At 36.0% G+C, this 21,392-nt stretch overlaps 5 protein-coding genes across 5 annotated transcripts; 1 reads left to right on the forward strand and 4 right to left on the reverse strand.

The window, feature by feature from the left end:
- Window positions 1-5,950: 5,950 nt before the first annotated feature.
- On the reverse strand, window positions 5,951-7,156 carry LOC119640038 (acyl-coenzyme A thioesterase 9, mitochondrial-like). Its single transcript, XM_038037812.1, has one exon. It carries the CDS (start codon window positions 7,154-7,156, stop codon window positions 5,951-5,953), a length of 1,206 nt encoding a protein of 401 aa, XP_037893740.1.
- A 59-nt stretch (window positions 7,157-7,215) lies between these two features.
- On the reverse strand, window positions 7,216-9,085 carry LOC119640039 (acyl-coenzyme A thioesterase 9, mitochondrial-like). Its single transcript, XM_038037813.1, has 4 exons — window positions 9,011-9,085; window positions 8,880-8,941; window positions 7,709-8,828; window positions 7,216-7,282 (listed from the first exon to the last, which is right to left on the reverse strand). The coding sequence occupies exons 1-4, from the start codon at window positions 9,079-9,081 to the stop codon at window positions 7,216-7,218; spliced, it is 1,320 nt and encodes a 439-aa protein (XP_037893741.1). The 5' UTR covers window positions 9,082-9,085.
- Window positions 9,086-13,224: 4,139 nt separating this feature from the next.
- On the reverse strand, window positions 13,225-14,820 carry LOC119639987 (acyl-coenzyme A thioesterase 9, mitochondrial-like). The gene is made up of 2 exons (XM_038037745.1): window positions 14,766-14,820; window positions 13,225-14,714 (listed from the first exon to the last, which is right to left on the reverse strand). Exons 1-2 carry the CDS (start codon window positions 14,773-14,775, stop codon window positions 13,528-13,530), a joined length of 1,197 nt encoding a protein of 398 aa, XP_037893673.1. The 5' UTR covers window positions 14,776-14,820; the 3' UTR covers window positions 13,225-13,527.
- Window positions 14,821-16,944: 2,124 nt separating this feature from the next.
- LOC119639892 (acyl-coenzyme A thioesterase 9, mitochondrial-like) lies at window positions 16,945-19,066 on the forward strand. The gene is made up of 3 exons (XM_038037596.1): window positions 16,945-17,641; window positions 17,698-17,771; window positions 17,837-19,066. The coding sequence occupies exons 1-3, from the start codon at window positions 17,547-17,549 to the stop codon at window positions 19,003-19,005; spliced, it is 1,338 nt and encodes a 445-aa protein (XP_037893524.1). The 5' UTR covers window positions 16,945-17,546; the 3' UTR covers window positions 19,006-19,066.
- Window positions 19,067-20,215: 1,149 nt separating this feature from the next.
- Window positions 20,216-21,318, reverse strand: LOC119639904 (60S ribosomal protein L6). The gene is made up of 2 exons (XM_038037611.1): window positions 21,140-21,318; window positions 20,216-20,963 (listed from the first exon to the last, which is right to left on the reverse strand). Exons 1-2 carry the CDS (start codon window positions 21,248-21,250, stop codon window positions 20,289-20,291), a joined length of 786 nt encoding a protein of 261 aa, XP_037893539.1. The 5' UTR covers window positions 21,251-21,318; the 3' UTR covers window positions 20,216-20,288.
- Window positions 21,319-21,392: the final 74 nt, after the last annotated feature.

The following is a 21,392-nucleotide window of genomic DNA, read 5'->3' on the forward strand; positions in this document are numbered from 1 at the left end:
GTTGACGCACTCTTTTTGAAATTGTAACAATGCATTAAGTACGGCTGTATGTGCGTTTACACACTTGCGGCACGGGCGTATATTAAATTTGCAACATTAAGTAGGATGTGAGACATGCCCACCTTTTATTTTATCGATTAATTTGAAATCACTTTCATGATAGATTCAAGCTGGTCTGTCCATGCTTCCTTCGAGTTTTCTTGTGATTAACATACAGATTTTATCCTAAGGAAGAACAGAACTATTGAAAGGTATTCTTTCTTTTTACTTTCCATAAAAAGCTTTATTTTATAAAGTTGTTACATGAATAACTACAGGGCATATAATGATGGGCCGTGTCATCATATATTATTATCACTTCTTTTTAATATAAATTTAGAAAAATCATCTTTCTTTTACTGAAGGGGTGTGTTACCATTTGAATGGAATGTTCAATAGTTTTCGCTTTGTTTCACATTTTAATCTCATTAACCCATTCACATCATCTGAGAACAGAGTAGTCTGTAATTCGTAAACGTTGCGTATCACCAAGGGCGAAATGATCCGCAAAGAAATACTATTTCTTATCACGAACTTCAGATTGAGTCGGATTTTTTAAGCACATCCGGTGTTAATTCCAACCGGTATAGAAGCAATTATGGTGTTTGCAGTCTTCTTCTAAGTTTAGTAAATACTCATAATTAAAACCCCGTTATTGAAGTGATTAATTTAATAAAACTAAGAGTTCGTAAGGGTTCGTAATATTAACATCTTGCAATGCATCCGTCCATCGGTCTTCGCCATTTTCCATCATCAAAGAGCAATGACTTATAAGGTAGTAGAATACCGCTAATCGGTTTTTTTTTTTTTTTGTTATAATTCTCTCTCTTAAATGAGAGTTTTAGTAATTAAAAGAAAAGAAAATGGTTATAAAAAGAGAAATATAAACCCAAAATCCATTAGTATCATATAAGTATGGGTTTTGCAGTTTGCAGTTTCCATTATCACACTTTGACAGATTTAGACACGAAGCAACATAGCATGGCGAACATAGATTTCGTTTCAAAGCATAAAACAAGGAGAGTCAATAAAGAAAAGTTGAGTAAGTTGTGTAGTGAGTGAGTTTTTAATAAACAAGGAACAGGGTTAGTGTAATGAGCAGCGTCCGCGATCATAAAAACGAATAAGAAAAAACATGTGAATATAATTGAAAATTGATACTTATATGTCATATATATGTGAAGTGAAGAATAAAAACACACAATCAAAACTCTTAAATGTAAGGAGAACACGTGACAAATACATTTATGAAAATGACTATTATTCTTGTAAAAATTCAACCCAGAAAACAACGGTTAAAAAGGAAACTAGTGTTGATATGCAACTTAAATCTAAGGACAACAGGTGATAAATAGACCTATGACAATGAAGCTTACAAAAAACACGTTAAAATAACTTATCAAAACCAAGTGTCAATACAACATCAATTAAGTTAATAAAACTTGTGTTCTGAAATACGAAGAATGCTTCCATATTTTAAGATGGCAATAACAATGTCAATGGACACACGTTAGAGCGCTACTATTAACCAACATACGTCATCAACAACAATAACCTAGAAAAGTGTATTCTTGATTTTCCCTTTTTTCTCTTTACACTTGTATACGTGCTTGCACGTATTTTAGTCAGCTCCATCTATCGTTGAAAATGATGAAACAACACGAAGTATCAGTGTACGCAACGATTAAATTCGATGATTTTGACCTTTCTGTACATAAAATAACAGCTTTCGTTATAGCTTTACTGGATTGTTGAGTGTATGCAGACGCTAATCATGGAAAGCTCAAAATCGCATTCTCGACATTCTAGTTTGATTTGAAGAAATCTGCTGTCGAAGCCCACCAAACACTTTCAGAAGCTTACGGTGACACTGTTCCATCATATCCCAATTGCGGGTTTTAAAGTAGTGATTTTGGCTTGGGCGACCAATAAATGGGAAGACAATGCACTCAAACTCCCACACAACCGTCGAAAAGCTTAGCAGGTGATGAATCATATGTTTTCTAGCAGCTCCACATGCGATGGAAAAGATCCAAAAGAAGAGAATATGGCTATCTGACATTGGCATTTCGAACCGTTTCAACATCACGGATTCGTTGCTTACCAGGCCAAAAAAGAAAAGTTTTCTGTGGCGTATTGCGAGAATATCAAGCGCAAAAAGTCTTGGGTCATTTTAGGAGAATCATCCAAGTCTTTATCGAAGCGGAATATTCGTGCTGATGAAGTTTTGCTGAGCATATGGTGGGATTAGCAGGGTGAGGTGCATTACAAACTGCTAAAACCGAATAAAAATTGCTATTACGAATGTCTGCCGTCGTCAATTGACCAAATTGAACGATGTATTATTGCAGAAGCGATGAGCAATAGCGATTAGCAGATACAAGATCATCCTCTTGCATCACAACGCTCGGCTACACTATGCAAAAGTTGTCAAGGACACACTGTTGCAGCTCGAATGGGAAGTTTAGCCGCACCCAGCCTCCTTACCAGACATAGCACCTTCCAATTACCACTTGTTTAGCTCGATGCAGCATAGCTTGACTGTTACGCGGTTTCGAAATGTTGAAGAAGTGCGAAAATAGATGGATGATTGAATCCAAAACCGTATCGTTCTTTCGATATTGCGAATTAATTTGTAGAAAATGAGGGGAAATATTTTGATTAATATTTGCGTTTTTCAAGTGAAAAAATAATCAGAATGCGTACGAGCACCTATTTTTATTCTTTTTTTTTGTACAAGAATGTACAACAACAATAAAGCTTGTTTTTTTTATTTCCACCTAAAAGTGCAGTGTAGAGTAAAGAAAAATATCGAGCGAATATCGAATATTAAAAATAAAACATATAATGAAAATGGTGTAGAGTTGTATGATAAGTGGCTTTACGGATTAACAAGCGATGATTTGAAACAAACAGAACATACGACAAATCAACGGACGAACGCAAAGTAAAGCAGCCCAAACACATTCTTCGGGTCCAATAAGCACACACATACATAATAATTATTTTTGGTTTCCCTTATACTTTTTTCTGGACTGAGCTAGTCAGAGTAAGACAAAAAAAAAATGCTCTATTCTACATTGTAGTTCTGCATTGTAGTTAATAAATAATCCACATGAGTAGCCGCGTAGGCAAAAGATCACGACTAGTAGTAGCTCAACGGTCGCAGGTTCAAACCTCCAGTCGAGTTTTCAATACAGCCGATCTGATTTATCCAGCGGGCGATCTGGTAATCCGTACTCTGTAAATTTGTTTACAACATATTGCATATTGAGCTCTCGATTAGCAAAGCTAGGTCCGCGCTTGGTTTTATAAAAAGGTGGTCCAAAGAGCTTGATGATCCCTACATTACGAAAAGGCTGTATGCCTCAGTTGTGTGGTCTTCTTCATATAGGTGCTACGTAGATTCAATTGAATCTGTTCAAAAGCAATTCTTGCTGTTTGCCCTTAGAAATTTGGGTTGGGATCCGATTGCCTCTCTTCCTCCGTATGAAAATAGGTTGCTTCTGCTGTCCCTGCCGTCTCGTGAGAAACGTAGATTTGTTCTTGGCGTTTCCTTTCTAATTAAAGTAATAAATGGTGCCATTGACTCGCCTTCATTACTTGGTGAAATAAGCTTTAATGTCCCTAACCGCTTCTCTAGGCACTTTATCTTGGTTAAGCTTAATCAGTGTAAATTTAATTATGAGCTGTTCAATCCGCTCAGAGTCGTTTGCAAGAACCTAAATGACGTCTACCACTTATTCTCGTTATCGGACTCTTTAAAGTCCATTAAAGCAACATTGCTTAATACGCGCGATTTACCTATGTCGTATTTAAACTTAGCTTTTATCCTTAAAAAGTCGTTACGTTTCGAAAGTGAATTATTGTCAATTTATTATCGGTTGTCAGGCTTATGCATGTTTGCGATGGCTTAGGAGTTCATTTGCAATTTGGTCCTGTACCGGTTGTAAGTGTGCTCCTATGCTGATAGTGTAAATGCTTTTTTTTCTTTTTTTTTTTCTTCTTATTTGTTTTGTTATGCTTATACTCAATTTTATTGTTAATTAATATTAGTTTTGCATTAAGAGCCTATTGAACTCGACCGTTATTTGTTTAGTTGAGTTTCTAGTATAAGTGGAATAAATAAAAAATAAATAAATAAACATATATATATATATATACCTATACAATGCATAAACAAATAAATGGTCTACGTTTTGAAAATTAATTAATTCTGTATACTTTTTTTTTAGATTTCTTTTATTTATTTAGATATGTGGCGATTTGAAATAAATTCTTGAAATTCGCGACGACCATACGTATATAATAGTGTTTCCTGATAGGTATTTGGATATATTCGCTCGACATTTTTCGAACTTGAATAAATTAAATGACATACATTTGTTGTGATATTTTCGCCGGTGTTTGCTTCAATGATTGCATTAACTGTCATCACAATCATAAAATTCTCCTCAACATAAATAATATAAGAAAACATTTTCAAAATTGATCGAATCGGTATAGGTTTATCAAAACTTATTGCCGATATATGTTCAAGAATTGGACGCTCGCGACAATATTGATAAGCAGCTGCAAAACTAATTTCAACGCAATTACGCATAATAAATCCTCCAAAGACAGTATTTTGAGCATTACGATTCTCGGGAAATGTTACAACCGTACTCATAGCAAATGAATCGGACATCCAGCGGCCGCCGTCAGGTAAAATACGTTTATTCAACTCAAGACACAGCTTATCGGTTGTCTTATCAACTAAATCATAAATCATTTCATGTTCTTCTGATGTTGGTTTCGTTCGTAATGCTGACGTTTTATGCTTTTCTCGTCTGCGTTGGGTCCGCAAAGCGCCCTCATCAATAATTTTTTTTTCTTCATCGTTGCACGTTTTAATTGCATTTACCTCAGCTGGCCCAGTATTGTTAGCATTTCGTGCAACCATTAAAAAATTGACTTGCGCAATAGGGAACAATCCTTTTTCATTAACAATATCAGTCCATACGCTAGCCTCTAACGATGTTTTACCTACCCAAGAAATGTGGCCAACAAGGCGTATATTTCTCCCATGAACAGGTAGCTGCGACTGAATCCGTGTTCCATCGACCATCATCGTTACAAAAGTGTATGGTAAAGTTTCATTCGTTGGTAAATCGGGCAAGTGAACATGTTGTTGGCAAATATATCCGGCAAAAATGTCCATTGCCTCCAATAAGCGACCGACACGAAGCTTTCCATCATTATTAATATATATTGCTTGCATAGATGGCTCCGTGGAAAGAGGTATAATCGTCATTATATACGAGTCTTTCATGCAGCGAACTGGTAATTTTTCTTGTTTTGTAGTATATTTTAAAAGATGATCGCGTTTAGGGGGATCGGGTCGATAACCAATTGCAACGCCATACTGGTGTAAAAATTTCATTGTAACTAAAAAAAAAATATTATTATTATGTATATATGTACGTGTATATATATATATATATATATATATATATATATGTATATATGTATATAAATATGTATATATATACAGAAGTTTATTTAAGATAATATTCAATTCTACCTTCAGTTATTGTCCCGACATGAATGGGCTCCGCGCTCGTCAGAATAAATCGTCTGAAAATTCTTTTAAGAAAAGAATGGTTTTTTTTCGTTTTAATTTCGCACGAAAAGAAATTATTATTATATTACTTTCATCATACCTTTGATGATATAAAGATCTTTTAAATTTGCAACATTCATTTAAACGCTTGAATATTTTTAACATTTATTTATATATATTTTTTTTTCACACAAAAAAAAGGAAAAAATGAAAATCAATTCAATGACACGTACATATATATATATATATCAAAAGTTTATACAATATCGTATTTTTTTCTAATTGAACTTGGCCACCTTTGAACTGTCTTCACTTGCAAATGGTTTTCGATTGATTCTCCGTTGCTGCATTATCTGGTCTACTACTAAGATTGGCATTTTGGAATTTGCGTCGACCGTGAATGTATAAAAGTGCTTCATGATATGAACGAGGATAAATCTGCTGAACATGATCTGTTGATCCGGAAAATATGAAATATGAAACATTCGAAGTAATTTTTTCGGTTGTTGTCGGCTCAAGAACATCATTAATTGCCATCACTAACATATAATTCTTTTCAACATATATTATATAGGCTAGCATTCGGAGCAGTGATTGTATTGCCACGGGCTTATCGAAACTAAATTCAAAGGCATACTCGAGTTTTGGTCGAGTTTTGCAATGTTTAAATGCGGTTATAAAGCTTATTTCAAAAGCATTTCTCATTAGGAAACCTCCAAAGGCGGTATTTTGAGCATTACGATTCTCCGGAAATGACATGATATTATTTAATGCAAATGAATCGGACATCCAACGGCCATTTTCAGGTAAAATGCGTTTATTTAATTCAAGCGTTTGCTTATCGGTCGTCTTTTCAACGAAATCGTATATTAAATCATGTTCCTCCTGCGTGGGTTTCTTTTGCCATACGGATGCTTTTTGACTTTCTTTTCGAAATTTTTTACGTGTCTTAGCTTCTTGCGAAATTTTTTTCTCTTCCTCTGTCTCGATTTTAAGAGGATTTACAGGAGCCGATCCACTATTGATTGCATTACGAGCAGCCATTAAGAAATTCCCATGAGTTAACTTTGACATAATTTTGCCGTTAATAAAATGCACCCATACTGCTACTTCTAATGACGTTTTACCCACCGATGAAACGTAACCCGATATGCGTAAATCTTTATCATAACTAGGAAGTTGTCCTAAGATACTCATACTATCAACAATAATATTAACAAAAATATATGGCAAATGCTCATTCGGCGGTAAATTGGGAATTTTAACGTATTGCTGGCAAACCCAAATGGCAAAACAATCCATTGCTTCTATTAAACGACCCAATCGAACGGTACCCACGTCGCTAACATATTTCTCTTGCATAGCCTTATCTGTACGTAAAGGTATAGTCGCCATTATATACGATTCTCTCATCGAACGCGGAGGTAAATCTTCGCGCTTTGGTATATACTTAAGAAGATGATCACGTTTCTTTTCCTCAGCTTGATAACCAATATCAATGCCCAGTTGACTCATTAATTTCGTTGTAACTGTGAAAAAAAAAAAAATTAATTTATTTAAATATTGCTTTAAAATCAACCTTCGGTCATCGTTCCCGTATCAATTGGCTCAACAGCTTGCAGTAGATATCGTTTAAAAACTCTGTTAAAAAAAATTTTTTTAATTTCTTCTTCTTTTTTTCATTGTAAAAAAAACTTACGGTCGTAGCGAATGCAATGGCAAAGCGACGGTGAAACACTTCATATTTTTTAAAATTTTCCACATTTCGTTTTATTTTTCAAAAATTTACAAGAAAAAAAAAAATTATTTCGTGTTTTCGTTACGAGGCAAATAAACAAAAGTACAAAGTAAATGATATAAACTTGAAGTATTTACATTCCTTTTTCTTCTTTTTCTACGAGTCAACAGATCAACAACAGATGATATACTAAGTTGAGTAAAAAAGTTGCACAACTGACTTAGAAATTAATAAAAAAATTTTTTTTTTTTTGCAAGTTTTATTATTCGAGCTTTTTATTATTATTGATGATGGAAAGACTTTGAAATTTCCGGCGACCATGTATATACAATAATGTTTCCTGATACGAAAGCGGAACAATCGGCTGGACATCTTTCGGTGACGAAAATACAAAATACGACACATTTGAAGTAATTTTTTGAGAAGTAGCCGGGTCAAGAACATCATTAGTCGTCATTATTGTCATGTAATTTCTTTCAACATAAATAATATGTGCGAATATTCTGAGGAGTGATTGAATAGGTACGGATTTTTGGAAATCGAATTCGGAAACATGCTCTAACTTTGGTCGATTTTTGCAGTGCGTAAACGATGTTATAAATGTAATTTCATAAGCGATTCTCATCAAGAAACCGCCAAAGACGGTATTGTGACGATTTTTGTTTTCCGGGAATGATAGAATCATTGTTACACCATGGGCATCCGACATCCAACGACTATCGGGTGGAAGAACACGCTTATATAATTCCAGAGATGTTTTATCAGTAGTTTTCTCAAGTAAATCGTACATTATATCGTGTTCTTCTTGTGTGGGTTTCTCTTGCCATACCGAAATCTTCCGCATTTCAGCTCTTTTTTGTCTGCGTAATTCGCCCTCTTCTATTATTTTCTTCTCCTCATCGTTATCGGCTTTAAGAGGATTAATCGGTGCCGATCCCGAATTGTTAGCGTTTCGACCAGCCATTAAAAATCCAGCTTGCGTTATTTCATGCAATTCGTTTCCCTTCACAACATGCACCCATACAAGTACCTCAAACGATGATGTTCCTACCCACGATACATAACCTGATACCTGGAGATCGTTATCTACACCAAATACATTATAGCGAATATTCATACTATTTGCCATAATAGTGACAAAGGTATAAGGTAATTGGCCGTCAGGTGGCAAGTTTGCTAACTTAACATGCTGTTGACAAACCCATACAGCAAAAAGATCCATATCTTCCATTAAACGACCGTAACGCACTGTTCCAACATTGCTGACATATCTTTGCTGCATAACTTTGTCGGTTCGCAATGGTATTGATGCCATAACGTACGAATCTTTTACAGAACGTGGAACTAAGTCTTCCCTTTTTGGCGTATACTTCAAAAGATGTTCGCGTTTTCTTGGTTCTGCCGTATCTAAAGAGTCTGCACCCAATAATTTCGATAGCTTTTCTTTAACTAAAATTAGTTTATAAAATTATAATTAAAAAAAATATATATTTATTTTACCTTCAACCATAGTACCGGAATTTACAGGTTCTACATTCTTCAACAGCAACCGCTTAAAAAACCTGGAATAAGAAATGGGAAACTTGAATTCCATGCAAAGTGGGACATTCTGCAAACATGTATGCTTTTACCGTTGACGTAGTGAGTTTCGTAAAATGTACGAATTAACAAAATCGTACGAATGGTTTATTATTTTTAGCATTTTTAATAATAAAAAAACAAAAATTTTACTGATGTCAATTGAGAAAGATGTTATGTAGTATGCTTAAGCTAAAAGTAATATCATGGCATGCTCACCAGGGTTATAAGTTTTAACTGGTAATGATAAACTGGCAATAAATATCTTTAGATTTCATGTTTTTCCATTAGCGGGATTCAACCATATAAGCTGGCTTTTTTTTCTAAACAACATCGTATCCTTTATTTATAATTGAAAATTTGATAAATTTTTGTAAAGCTTATGTTGAGTTTTTATACAATTTTTGCTTTCTTTCCAGGTTTTTGTTATGAAGCTTAACTATCTAGAAGTCAAATAAACAACCCGTCATTATATTGTTCTTCTTATTTTTTGCCAATCTAAGGTATTCACCACAAATTTAGTGCGTCCATTTCATTGCTGAAAGCCCTTTATCAGCTCTTTCTATTTCTATTTTGCCGTCATATATCTAGTGAACTTCTTAGTGAATCTAGCTCGTTAGTAGAATATCTTGCTTATTTTCTTCCTGTCAAGTGGTGTCTGGCAGTTTGTCAATCGATATCGGACATAGCCAGGTTTTTCAAATGGTACCTGAGGAAATTATGACCCGTGGAGAAGCCGTTGAGTAAACGTAGGTCGCTTTTTCTTAGTTCCCGCAGTTTATGCGCCATATCTGAAAATTTTATAAATCGCATTTCGTGCCGTTGTCTTGTGCATTGCTTTCTGTTGTGCCCATTGCAATACCAACCTGTTGATATGGCCTATTGGTACGACGCAGAAAAGTTCAGGACATACCATGGTCCCTCGGACTTCTCTGTTGGCTAGATATTCAGTCCTTTCTTTGCCCTCAACACTCGAATGGCCAGGCATCCACAATAGGTGAATATCATCGCGCCTGCCTAGCTCATTCCATGTTTGAAGGCCCTCCAACACAAGCCTAGATGTTGTCATTCGCCCCTTCAGGCACTTTAAGGCGGTTTGACGGTCGAAGTAGATGCAGGTCTGCTCCCTCATGCACTGCGTTGTTAAGCATTCAGAAGAACATGTGGAGATTGTCTAAACTACTGCTTGGAATATGGAAGGACTACGCCCCATCGATATGGCCTTCTGAAAACTCGGGCCACAAACCCTCGTCCCAACCGGTTCTCGCCGGTATGGCCACCCTGAACTGGTGGGACAGCACTAGCTTTGCAGCGCAACTCTTGAGGTTTTTTAAAGCATCAAGGCGGCCTCTAAGATTTTCCGATTTTAATTTGTCGATATTCCACTGGCTCAGTGCGCTCAAACAAGACTCTTTTCCTGTAGCAATAGAATAATGTGTTAGGAGCAACAGCGCCTCTAGGGCAGGATTTCATCGCTCCGGTCATGTCAATGCACGCGAGACGATGCGTTTTGTTTAATGTCGTAGTCGCGGTTATTTGCTTCCCATGCTAACCTATGCAGCTCAGGTAGGATCTGGTGGGGACAAGATCGAACAACTCTTCCCCGATTGCGGTTCTGAAAATGGATACCCTATCTCTATTTAGAATAATAGCATTATTTCCTAAGAAATATTCAAGAAGGTACTCAGTTCTTGAATTGTCGTTTTTGCTGCCCTATTCCTTTAGTGGAAGTTGGCAGCACAGTGGATTAGGCAGGGCAATCTGCCGGACATGCAACAATAGGCCAGGCTCCTTACCTCAACTGTGGATATCTCTCTCTCGCCCGCTAAGTAGGCGGAGGTTATTGCCCCTGAATGATTCCTCTGGGGATTGACTTCAAAGCCTAAATCGCCAGTATAAATTCTAAAGTGGAAAGAAAGTTATTTTGTCTCCCATAAACAAGTGTTGCTTGTTGTAGACCAACTTAGCTTTCTTGATGCGCAGGCCGTGAATAGTGCCCACATTTATACAAGGCTCCTGGATGGATTACGTCGAGACCCTCGTTTCTGGACTTTGTGCTAAGAATAGAAGAAGCGGCTTTGGCATGGTGAATGCAGCTTACTTGCATATTTTTTCTGGGCACTCAAATGCATCCTTAGAGGTGCACCGCTTAAGTTTAGTGTGCCTAGGTTGTTGCGGAGTGTAGCTTGCTCCGCAAGCAATTAGTTCTTTGTTGGCCTGTACCTCGATGCTGATGGGCGCTGAGTTTTTGAGCCCGCGGAGGACCCGGGCGTTGTTTCAAGGTTAGACGCGGCTCCGCCGACGGTCAGGTTACCTTCTCTGTCGTCGATCACGGTCTTCCCGCCCCTGCGTGTTGCTGCAGTCCTGCAGCTAGGTTTCAGTGACACTGAGCTGAAACCGTAGCTGGCAACTTGTTCTATTTGCTTCAGCACTGCTGCCAAAGATGCGTCCAATACCAGAGTTCGGACCGTTGTACTCCTTTTAGAGTCCCTCTGGAGTATCTGCCAGTACTCAATTTTTAGGACCTTGTTCTGGTCCTCAAGAAGTTTTAGAATGTCTTGTGGTGCGACGGTTTCATTTGTGGGGAAATAACCGACGACACCGTGAGGTCGAGGTAAGTCTTCCTTACATCGTTATCTTAACCATTCCAATGTCTCTTTCCCCTTATAGGTAAGTACGGGCCAACCACGGCTGAAAGTGCAGTAAGCAAATTTTGATTTCACACTTGATTTATGCTGCCTACGAATCCTATCCAAATGAACACTTTATGTCGTTCTCAATTGGTCGTCCTTCCATGGCGTCTTTGGGCAGTCAGCTGGGATAATCCTTATCCTAACCAACTCTCCACCTCCTTATAAGATCACAGTTGCGTGTGCCCGGACCGCGGTATTCCACTGGGGGTCCCTACAGTTTCAGGCATCAGGCGTTTTGGCGGATTGCCGAACTAGCGGCCGAAGAGTCGTCCAGTGTGTCGCGCTTTAATCGATCTGGGCCTTCGCCTTTTCAAAGGCTGCAGGAGTCACCATTGCGTGGTTGCGTGCCTCTTCAAAACTTATGCCACCTTTCATCAGAGCTTGGAGATGGCGCTCTACCGTTCGGGAGTTCCTGATAGGGTTTGAGTCCCTTCTTCGGACCCTTCTGTGCTACCCCAAATAACTCGAGATGAGAGCCGAGGAGAACATCTTCGTCCACGGTGTAAATGTTGTCAGTACCTAAGCTGTCCTCAATTTCCTCAGCGGGTTCGAAAATTGCGTCTTATTGAGGATTGGGTTTTGTTGTTTCTACAACAATTTAATTCTCCATGAATGTCTGAAAGATAGGGAAAGTAGTCAGTCGAGGCAGAGCCCTTGTATTATGAAGCGATGATTTTGCTTCCCTAGAAGTTCCTAAATATCTGGACCACACTGTTCGAAGACACACTCACGTAGTGCCACTCGTCCCTAAATACGCTACGTATGACACTCGGGATTACGGATTTTTTCAAGTTTACCTCTCTGGTTCCGTCATGTTCTATGAAAGGAACAGCGGCACTCGGGAAGAATGCAACACTGGTGCTGCGTATTAAAGTCTGGATGGTTGTTATGCTCGTGCACAGCTCTTAGGCAGGTGTGTTAGCCTTCGTGCAACCCGTCTTACGGGTACATTGTGCCTGTCGCTCGCTGGTCATTCCTCCATTCGAGTATTAGTAAAATTCCTCAGACCTTAAATATGCGTAAACATTGTGAAGACAAAGGTGAATAAAAATTATTTTTAGACTAGTACAACGTTACAGTGATCTACAGAAAAAGAGAGAAAATGATCATTATTACGCTGGTACGTCATCGACTAAAATTAATTTTTTCCATTTAATTTTCGATTTTCCTTAAATTTTTAATGTTTAAAATTTTTAGTTCAACCTGGGGTTACGAAACGTTTAGGTTTAGAAATAGGTTACCCACCGATGCCACGAATCCACGAACATTTACTTAAAGGTGAGCCAAAAATGACCGATATGCCACCGCTTTCTATGCAAGATTTCTTTACCTCAGTTATAATACCGTTAAGAGCTGATAAAAGCATACAAGAGAGTAACATAGCATTTTTGGGTCGTGTTCGATTAGGACGTTTAATGGAAGACAGAAATATGCTTGCTGTTTGGGTATATCATCAACATGTAAATATTGTTTCGTTACCAGCGGATGTACATTTGCCCTAATAAACTGGTCGACAATTTGCTACTAAACTGGTCGACAAGGTGACATTTTCCGACCTACGAACTATGGCTACTGACGATATACGTATGCCCGGCCATGTTTCTTGGGTGGGTAGAAATTCAATGCAAATTGTTGTACGGCTAGAACAAAAAGAGAATGTCTTGATATCCTATTTGACTGTTCGAATGTGGCCTCTTTCATGCGCCATTCCACACTTCGCAAATTGACCGCGGCATTTTTGAAGTTTCGCGTTCTCAAACTTAGAAACAATGTCTTTTTCTATTTAATTCATTTTGCAAAGGCATTGCCCAGAACGTTGTCCTTTAATTGAAAAAATGTTAACAAAAAACAATTATTTTTTCTATTTGTAGAGTTTATTATTTGATGCTTCTATTATTATTGATGCTGGAAAGATTTTGAAATTTCCGACGACCATGAATGTACAATAAAGTTTCCTGATACGAACGGGGAACAATCGGCTCGACATCTTTCGGTGAGGAAAATACGAAATACGATACATTTGAAGTAATTTTTTGAGAAGTAGCCGGGTCAAGAACATCATTAGTCGTCATTATTGTCATGTAGTTTCTTTCAACATAAATAATATGTGCGAATATTCTGAGGAGTGATTGAACTGGTATGGCTTTTTGAAAATCGAACTCTGAGACATGCTCTAACTTTGGTCGATTTTTGCAATGTTTAAATGATGTTATAAATGTAATTTCATAAGCGATTCTCATCAAGAAACCGCCGAAGACCGTATTGTACATATTTTTGTTTTCCGGGAATGATAGAATCGTCGTTACATCATAGGCATCCGACATCCAACGACTATCGGGTGGAAGAACACGCTTATATAATTCAAGAGATGTTTTATCAGTAGTTTTCTCAAGTAAATCGTACATTATATCGTGTTCTTCTTGTGTGGGTTTCTCTTGCCATACCGAAATCTTCCGCATTTCAGCTCTCTTTTGTCTGCGTAATTCGCCCTCTGCTATTATTTTCTTCTCCTCATCGTTATCGGCTTTAAGAGGATTAATCGGTGCCGATCCCGAATTGTTAGCGTTTCGACTAGCCATTAAAAATCCAGCTTGAGTTATTTCATGCAATTCGTTTCCCTCAACAACATGCACCCATACAAGCACTTCAAACGATGATGTACCTGCCCACGCCACGTAACCTGATACTCGGAGATCGTTATCTACACCATATACATTATAGCGAATATTCATGCTATTTGCCATAATAGTAACAAAGCTACAAGGTAATTCGCCGTCGGGTGGTAAGTTTGCTAACTTAACGTACTGTTGGCAAACCCATACAGCAAAAAGATCCATATCTTCCATTAAACGACCGTAACGCACTGTTCCAACATTGCTGACATATCTTTGCTGCATAACTTTGTCGGTTCGCAATGGTATTGATGCCATAACGTACGAATCTTTTACAGAACGTGGAACTAAGTCTTCCCTTTTTGGCGTATACTTCAAAAGATGTTCGCGTTTTCTTGGTTCTGCCGAATCTAAAGAGCCTGCACCCAATAATTTCGATAGCTTTTCTTTAACTAAAATTAATTTATAAAATTATAATTAAAAAAAATATATATTTATTTTACCTTCAGCCATAGTACCGGAATTTACAGGCTCTACATTCTTCAGCAGCAACCGCTTAAAAATTCTGGAATAAAAAATGAGAAACTTGAATTTCCATGCAAAGTGGGACATTCTGCAAAAATGTATGCTTTTACCGTTGACGTATTGAGTTTCGTAAAATGTACGAATTAACAAAATCGTACGAATGGTTTATTATTTTTAGCATTTTTAATAATAAATAAAAAATAAAAATTTTACTGATGTCAATTGAGACAGATGTAGTACGCTTGAGTTGAAAATAATATCATGGCATGCTACCTTGTTTTTCCTCTTCTGCCAACCTGCTGTATTAATCAGCATGTATATTTCCTACTGAGTCCAGTTCAGTGGTTCATTGCTAGAACACTTAATTACATACGAATCAAACGTAGCGCTTTATCATCCCTTTCTACTTCTATTTCGTCGTCCTATATCTGATGTACTTCTTTTCTTAGTGAATCCAGCTCGTTACTGGAGTATTTTGCCTATTTTCTTCCTCTAGTGTAGGACAGTTTGTCCATGCTTTATAGCATTACAATTACTTCCAAACGACTGACACGCTTTTTTAACGCTATTTTATGCAACGATAATTTTGAATACAAGCAAAACTTCCTCGGATTTATCAAAAGCGAGTGCGAGACGATTATATTATCACGAACAATATTTCGTAAGGGGCGCTATTTGTCTAATTTTAATATACTTTTAAGCCAGTAACTAAGTATGAGGATGGAGGCGTCTAAAGAGCTGGTCAAAATTGATGCAAATAAATGAAAACCTTCAATGTGAAGTTACCTAATAGAATCTTGTACATATAGAAGCGAATCCGCATATTTGCACTACAAATAAAGCTGCATTTTCAGATTTTAAAGTTCTTCATTTTCTTGCTCTTGAAAAATAATTTGGTCTTATAGCAGGAAGCATATTTACTGCCTTTTTTTTATTAGTAATGCAGTCTATAATTTTGCTGATCAGACAGTGTTGGTGAAAGTAATTTTATTTAAATTGTGGAGACTAGCAATTTACTGATTCAACAACAGTTATGAACGTGTACAGATAAGTAACCTAAATGAGGAAACAAATATTAAACACAAATAATGCAATATTTTAATCGCCGAAAGTCACTATGTTAGATTAAAATTGTTTAACTGCAGTATTTTGTTTCTTCTAAGAGGAACGGTTTTTATTATAATAAGAAAGTTTTTTTATTGTCTTTTCTTTTTGCGAGATAATGCAGACTTTAATTTTATTAAGAAAGCAATTTTGGTAAACGCAATTTTACTTAGATTGTGGAGATTTCAATTATTTTATGAGCCGTCATAAAACCAATTATAAGCTAAATGAGTTAATAGATAAATAAATTACATGAGGAGGTAGACGTTAAATACAAATAATATAATTTTTTACAATTTATTAGATTTTCTTAATTGACTTCGTCGATCATGTCGAGTACATCAGTACAATAATTTAACAGCAGAAGTTCATTACATTAACTTTAACTTATTCAGGTACAGTATTTTCTTTCTATTAAAAAAATGTGTTATAACAGGAAGCATTTTTATTGCTTTTTTTTTCTTTTCTTGATAAGGCAGACTTATTTTTAATAAACAGTGTTGGTAAACGGGATTACTTCGATTGTGGATATTAGCATTTTACTGAATTATCGGCGTATAGATGAATAACTTAACATTGCACAAATTTTCCTTAATTATATAATTTCTTTCATCATATTGAAAACGTCAATATAATAATTTAAGAGCACGAGGTGAGGCTATGCCAGCTGGAAAGCAATCTCGGCATTATGGTAGAGGTTTTATTTGCGTTGCTTATGGTTTTTCTTGATTGATTTCCGTATTCATTGCAATAATGACAAAAATGTCGCATGCGATTGAATTGATTTTAAGTTGCGTGTGTTTTGCCGACGGTCCGTTAGATAATGTAAAGTTTTTGTTTTGCCGACGGCTTTTTTTAAGTTGAACCCTTCTGGTCTGTTAAGTTGCGCGTTTAACATAGCTGATTGGTGTTAACATTTAAGTTGTTAGTTGGGCACTCAACCATTTATATATATTATAAGCGACTCTGTGCTTTGCCTTTCAACAGGGAATTTAGCGAGGACTTTGTTTAGAAATTATGACGGTTTAATTCTAAGCTAACTTGTCAAATAAAAGAAATTAAGAAATTTTATAATCGCGAATTTTATATATGATGTTAACCTATGTTAAATGGTGTTGATGCGAAGCAACCGTTTCAAGCCGAATTCTAGTTTTATTATTAGTGGATTTTTAAGATTACTGTAATCGTATTCAAGTGCAGCCTTTGCTTTCTTTTGAAAGACAAGGTTTCTGTTATAACAGGAAGCATTATTATTGGTAATGCAGTCTTTAATTTTATTGAGCAGACAGAGTTGGTAAACGGAATTTTATTTAGGTTGTGGAGATTTTAGCAATTTAATGGATCGTCGTCATTAAACCAGATACTAAACTAAAGTGAATGCAGAAGTTATCAAATATAAATAATAGAATTATTTTTAAAATATAAAATTATCTTAAATGACTTGTGTGATCATATCGCGAATATGGATGCAGTAATTTAACAAGGGAAGAGATTAGCTCATCACTTGTAGATGTGTACAGAGATATTTATATACGCAAATGTGTTTACTAGTTTAGTCATTCATTACGTCACGGATGTATAGCAAAATTTGTTAGTTTTTATTTATTTATTAAATAACGGATTATCGTTAGTATTAATTAACAAAATAAATAAAAATGTTTCGAATACTCCTAAAAACAAGCGGAAGGATGGTCAGTAGTCGAAAACTGTTGTTACCTCAAAGCAAAGGAATATTGTCTATGGGCAGTTTGTAAGTAAGCCTACATAAACACTGTAAAGAAAACGTTGAATGAAAATAATTTTTAGACTAACACAACGTTACATTGGTCTACAGAAAAAGAGCGACAATGATCATTATTACGCTGGTACTATGGCTGAAGGTAAAATAAAATCTTTTTATTTAACTTTCGATTTTCCTATAAATTTTAATATCTACGATTTTTAGTTCAAGCTGAAATTATGAAACGTTTAGGTTTAGAAATGGGTTACTCACCGGTGCCAAAAACCCGCGAACATTTACTTAAATATGAGCCAAAAATTACCGATTTGCCAGCGCGTTCTATGCAAGATTCCTTTACTTCAGTTATAATACCATTAAGTTCTGATAAAAGCCTACAAGACCGATATGTAGCATTTTTGGGTCATGTTCGATTAGGACGTTTAATGGAAGACATGGATATGTTTGCTGTTTGGGTATGTCATCAACATGTGAATGTCCCTTCTCTACCAGCGGATGTTCATTTGCCCTATACATTTGTTACTATACTAGTGGATAAGGTAACATTTTCCGATGTACGAACTAGGGCCACTGAAGATATACGTATGTCAGGGCATGTTTCATGGGTGGGTAGAAGTTCAATGGAAATTGTTGTATGGCTAGAGCAAAAAGAGAATGGTTCATGGCGTAAAATTACACGAGCTTTATTTTTAATGGCTGCCCGTAATGCCACCAATACGGGAGCGGCGCCAGTTAATCCTATCAAACCCGCCACTGATGAAGAGAAGAATATTTTAGATGGTGGCGAAGAACGTAAGAAATTGCGTCAAAAATTACAAGCGTCTTCCATATTCAAAGTGGAACCCAATGATTTTGAACAATCATTGATGTATGATCTGTATAAGCGTACCACACCACAAACGACAATCGAGTTAAATAAACGTGTTTTACCATCTAATTGCCGTTGGATGTCTGATTCTTATGTGGTTAATACGATGGCTTCGTATCCGGAAAATCGTAACGCCCATAATAAAGTATTTGGCGGCTTTTTAATGCGCAACGCATTGGAAATCAGTTGGGTGGGGGCGAATCTCTATTGCAAAAATCGCCCTAAATTGGAGCATATTTGTGATATTAGTTTTGAGAAGCCGGTGAGTGTTAATTCATTCATTAAAATGACTGCCTATGTGGTCTACACTGAAGTTAACTACATGCAAATGATGACCATCGCTGATATTATCGATTCCAGTACTGGTGATCAGTTAACTTCGAATGTATTTTATTATACATTTTCGGCACCAGATGAAGTCCCCGAAATATTACCCCGTTCGTATCACGAAACGATGTGGTATATACACGGACGTCGTAAATTCAAATACGCTTTGGGTTTGGAATAAAAACAAACGGAAGAAAGCATCAGACGAAATTTATCGAAATTATTAATTGGAACGAACAGGAATTTTGTATTATTTTAATGTACGTTTTCGTTGTTGCTTTTGCTGAATTTATTCATGTTTTTTTTTTTTTAAATTTTTTTAACATTATTGTGATTTTTTGTACCTTTTTCTCTTTGTAAGATTAAAGTAAATGATTTTTTTTTCTTTAATTTTCAAATAATTATAATATATAATTACGATGTTAATGAGAGGAATGGATAGGGTCATAATGCACTGCGGGCATATGTGAGGCTAAATATACATTTAATTTAAAATCCCATGTCACATTAGCAAATTATGCACTGAGTTTTCCCAAGGAGTATTCATCAGAGGTTAAAGAAAGAAAGTACACTTGTTTGTGATAGTCATAAGATTATTTATCGATTTAATTATATTATATTCTTCTCGCTGATCCGTCTATCCACTTGTAACATTTGGAATTTCGACATATGGTAATATATAAGAATAAACATATATACATATATTATCCTGTCCATATTGGAATTTCGAGTATATTAACCATATCCGTCCGAATTTCAGTTATCTGTAGTCGAATCGCTAACAGTTGGAAAAATTGGGATAAAAGGATGGCTTATATGCAATTACGTCTTACAACTCTCAGAAATAAATATCAGATAACTTCCCTAACCATTTCAAATCTGCATAAGATCCTGAATTAATTTAGTTCTTTGAACGCTCGTTTATCTCATATAAAGCAACTCATATAAGACACTAATCATTTGACATATATATATAAGATATAAAAAGAATACTATAGCGGAGAACAATACTAAAGTGATGCTTACAAACTGCCTAAGAACTTCTTCAGAAATACAAATTCATTCTCCAAAGGCTTTGTCCTTAGTAAAATAATCCTTAAGATGAGATTGATTGATATGGAAGTTTTGTTGAAAAGTTGGAAAATCCAGCAGCAGAAATAGGCTGAACTCAAAATTGGCAACCATAGTCATGTAATAGCCCATATAATTGCTTGTATACTCTTTGTTTTTGTTTTTTATATCTCTAATAAATCTTATGTACTTAATTGGAAAAATATATTTTTTATTTTTTGCATTCCTTGCAACTGTGCAGATAAAGCGTTTTTGCTTTAGTATCTATGACGAGCTAATTACAATTTCTTTTAGCGAAAAGGAAAGTATTTTTTTAAAATAGATTTTCATTCACTTTTATTTCACTTTTTTTTTATACACAATTAAGAAAAATTTCCACAATTCGTTTTGAATTTAGAATATCATACGATGCGGATATTGTGAAGAGTGCAAGGCAAACATATTCTTTAAATATTTGATTAAGAATTTCGCTTCAGGGTGGGATTTAATGGCTTTAATAATAGCAGCATCTACCTCTTTCTGATCTTTCTTACGCTCATTTGGCATGAATCGCTCTTTTTTAATCGCGAATATGTCACCTTCACCAGTCTTCTTTTCTTTTTTGATCTTTAAACGACGGAAATAGGCATCATCTAAATGAGCCGGCACTTTATAATCACCCAAATTTACTTGAGTAGATGTTCCGATAACATATCGTTGAGAAACTCTACGCAACGGGCACGAGTTAACCGCAAACGGGCCGGTTACTAGTAATAGACCGGAGGCCAAAGACTTGAGTAGAACAACACGTTTGCCCTGATGACGACCAGCTAATAAGATGAGTACAGTGCCAGGTTTTAAATTACGTCGTATATTACGCTTATGTTGGCTAAAGAAATGCTTGGCCGGACGTTTCTTAACAAATCTTTTAGTTGGATAATTGGCTTTTGGTTTCTTCTTATAAACAATACGTTCTGAACCGTTCTTAGCTCCTCCAATTTTTTTAACTTTTTTAATAGGAATTTTCGCTTTTTTGAAAACCGGACGCTTAGTACCCTTCAAACGATATAAGGCTCGACGTTTATACATCTGAAAAATAAATGGAACATTCATTTAATAACAATTCTTATAAGCATGCCAGCCATATTTGTTTTCCTTAGGCGTTAAATTACATGAACCACACACATATCCACGCACACATTAATATTAAGCGTTGTTTTTTTTTTCTTAAGCAATTTTCTAAATAAATTTTCGTATTGGTTCACCTGGCTTTTGGAGTAACGTAAAATTCCTCCACGGAGGTAAGTATTTAATGGATGTTTTTTATTTTTTTTGCCCGTTTTTTGGGCTGCTTTAACTTTTTCTACGGGTGCCATATCGGAAAACACGTGTACACCGTACAAGAAATTTTGAAGGAAAGAAAGGTTACGTATGATAGCATTGCCAGTCGTACTAAAAACAAAGCTAAAAAATATATTTAATAAAACAACAAAAAGCAATTGAGGCAATATGATTACC

The sequence above is a fragment of the Glossina fuscipes genome, unplaced genomic scaffold, assembly GCF_014805625.2.
Source record: "Glossina fuscipes isolate IAEA_lab_2018 unplaced genomic scaffold, Yale_Gfus_2 114, whole genome shotgun sequence".
NCBI classification, from domain to species: domain Eukaryota; kingdom Metazoa; phylum Arthropoda; class Insecta; order Diptera; family Glossinidae; genus Glossina; species Glossina fuscipes.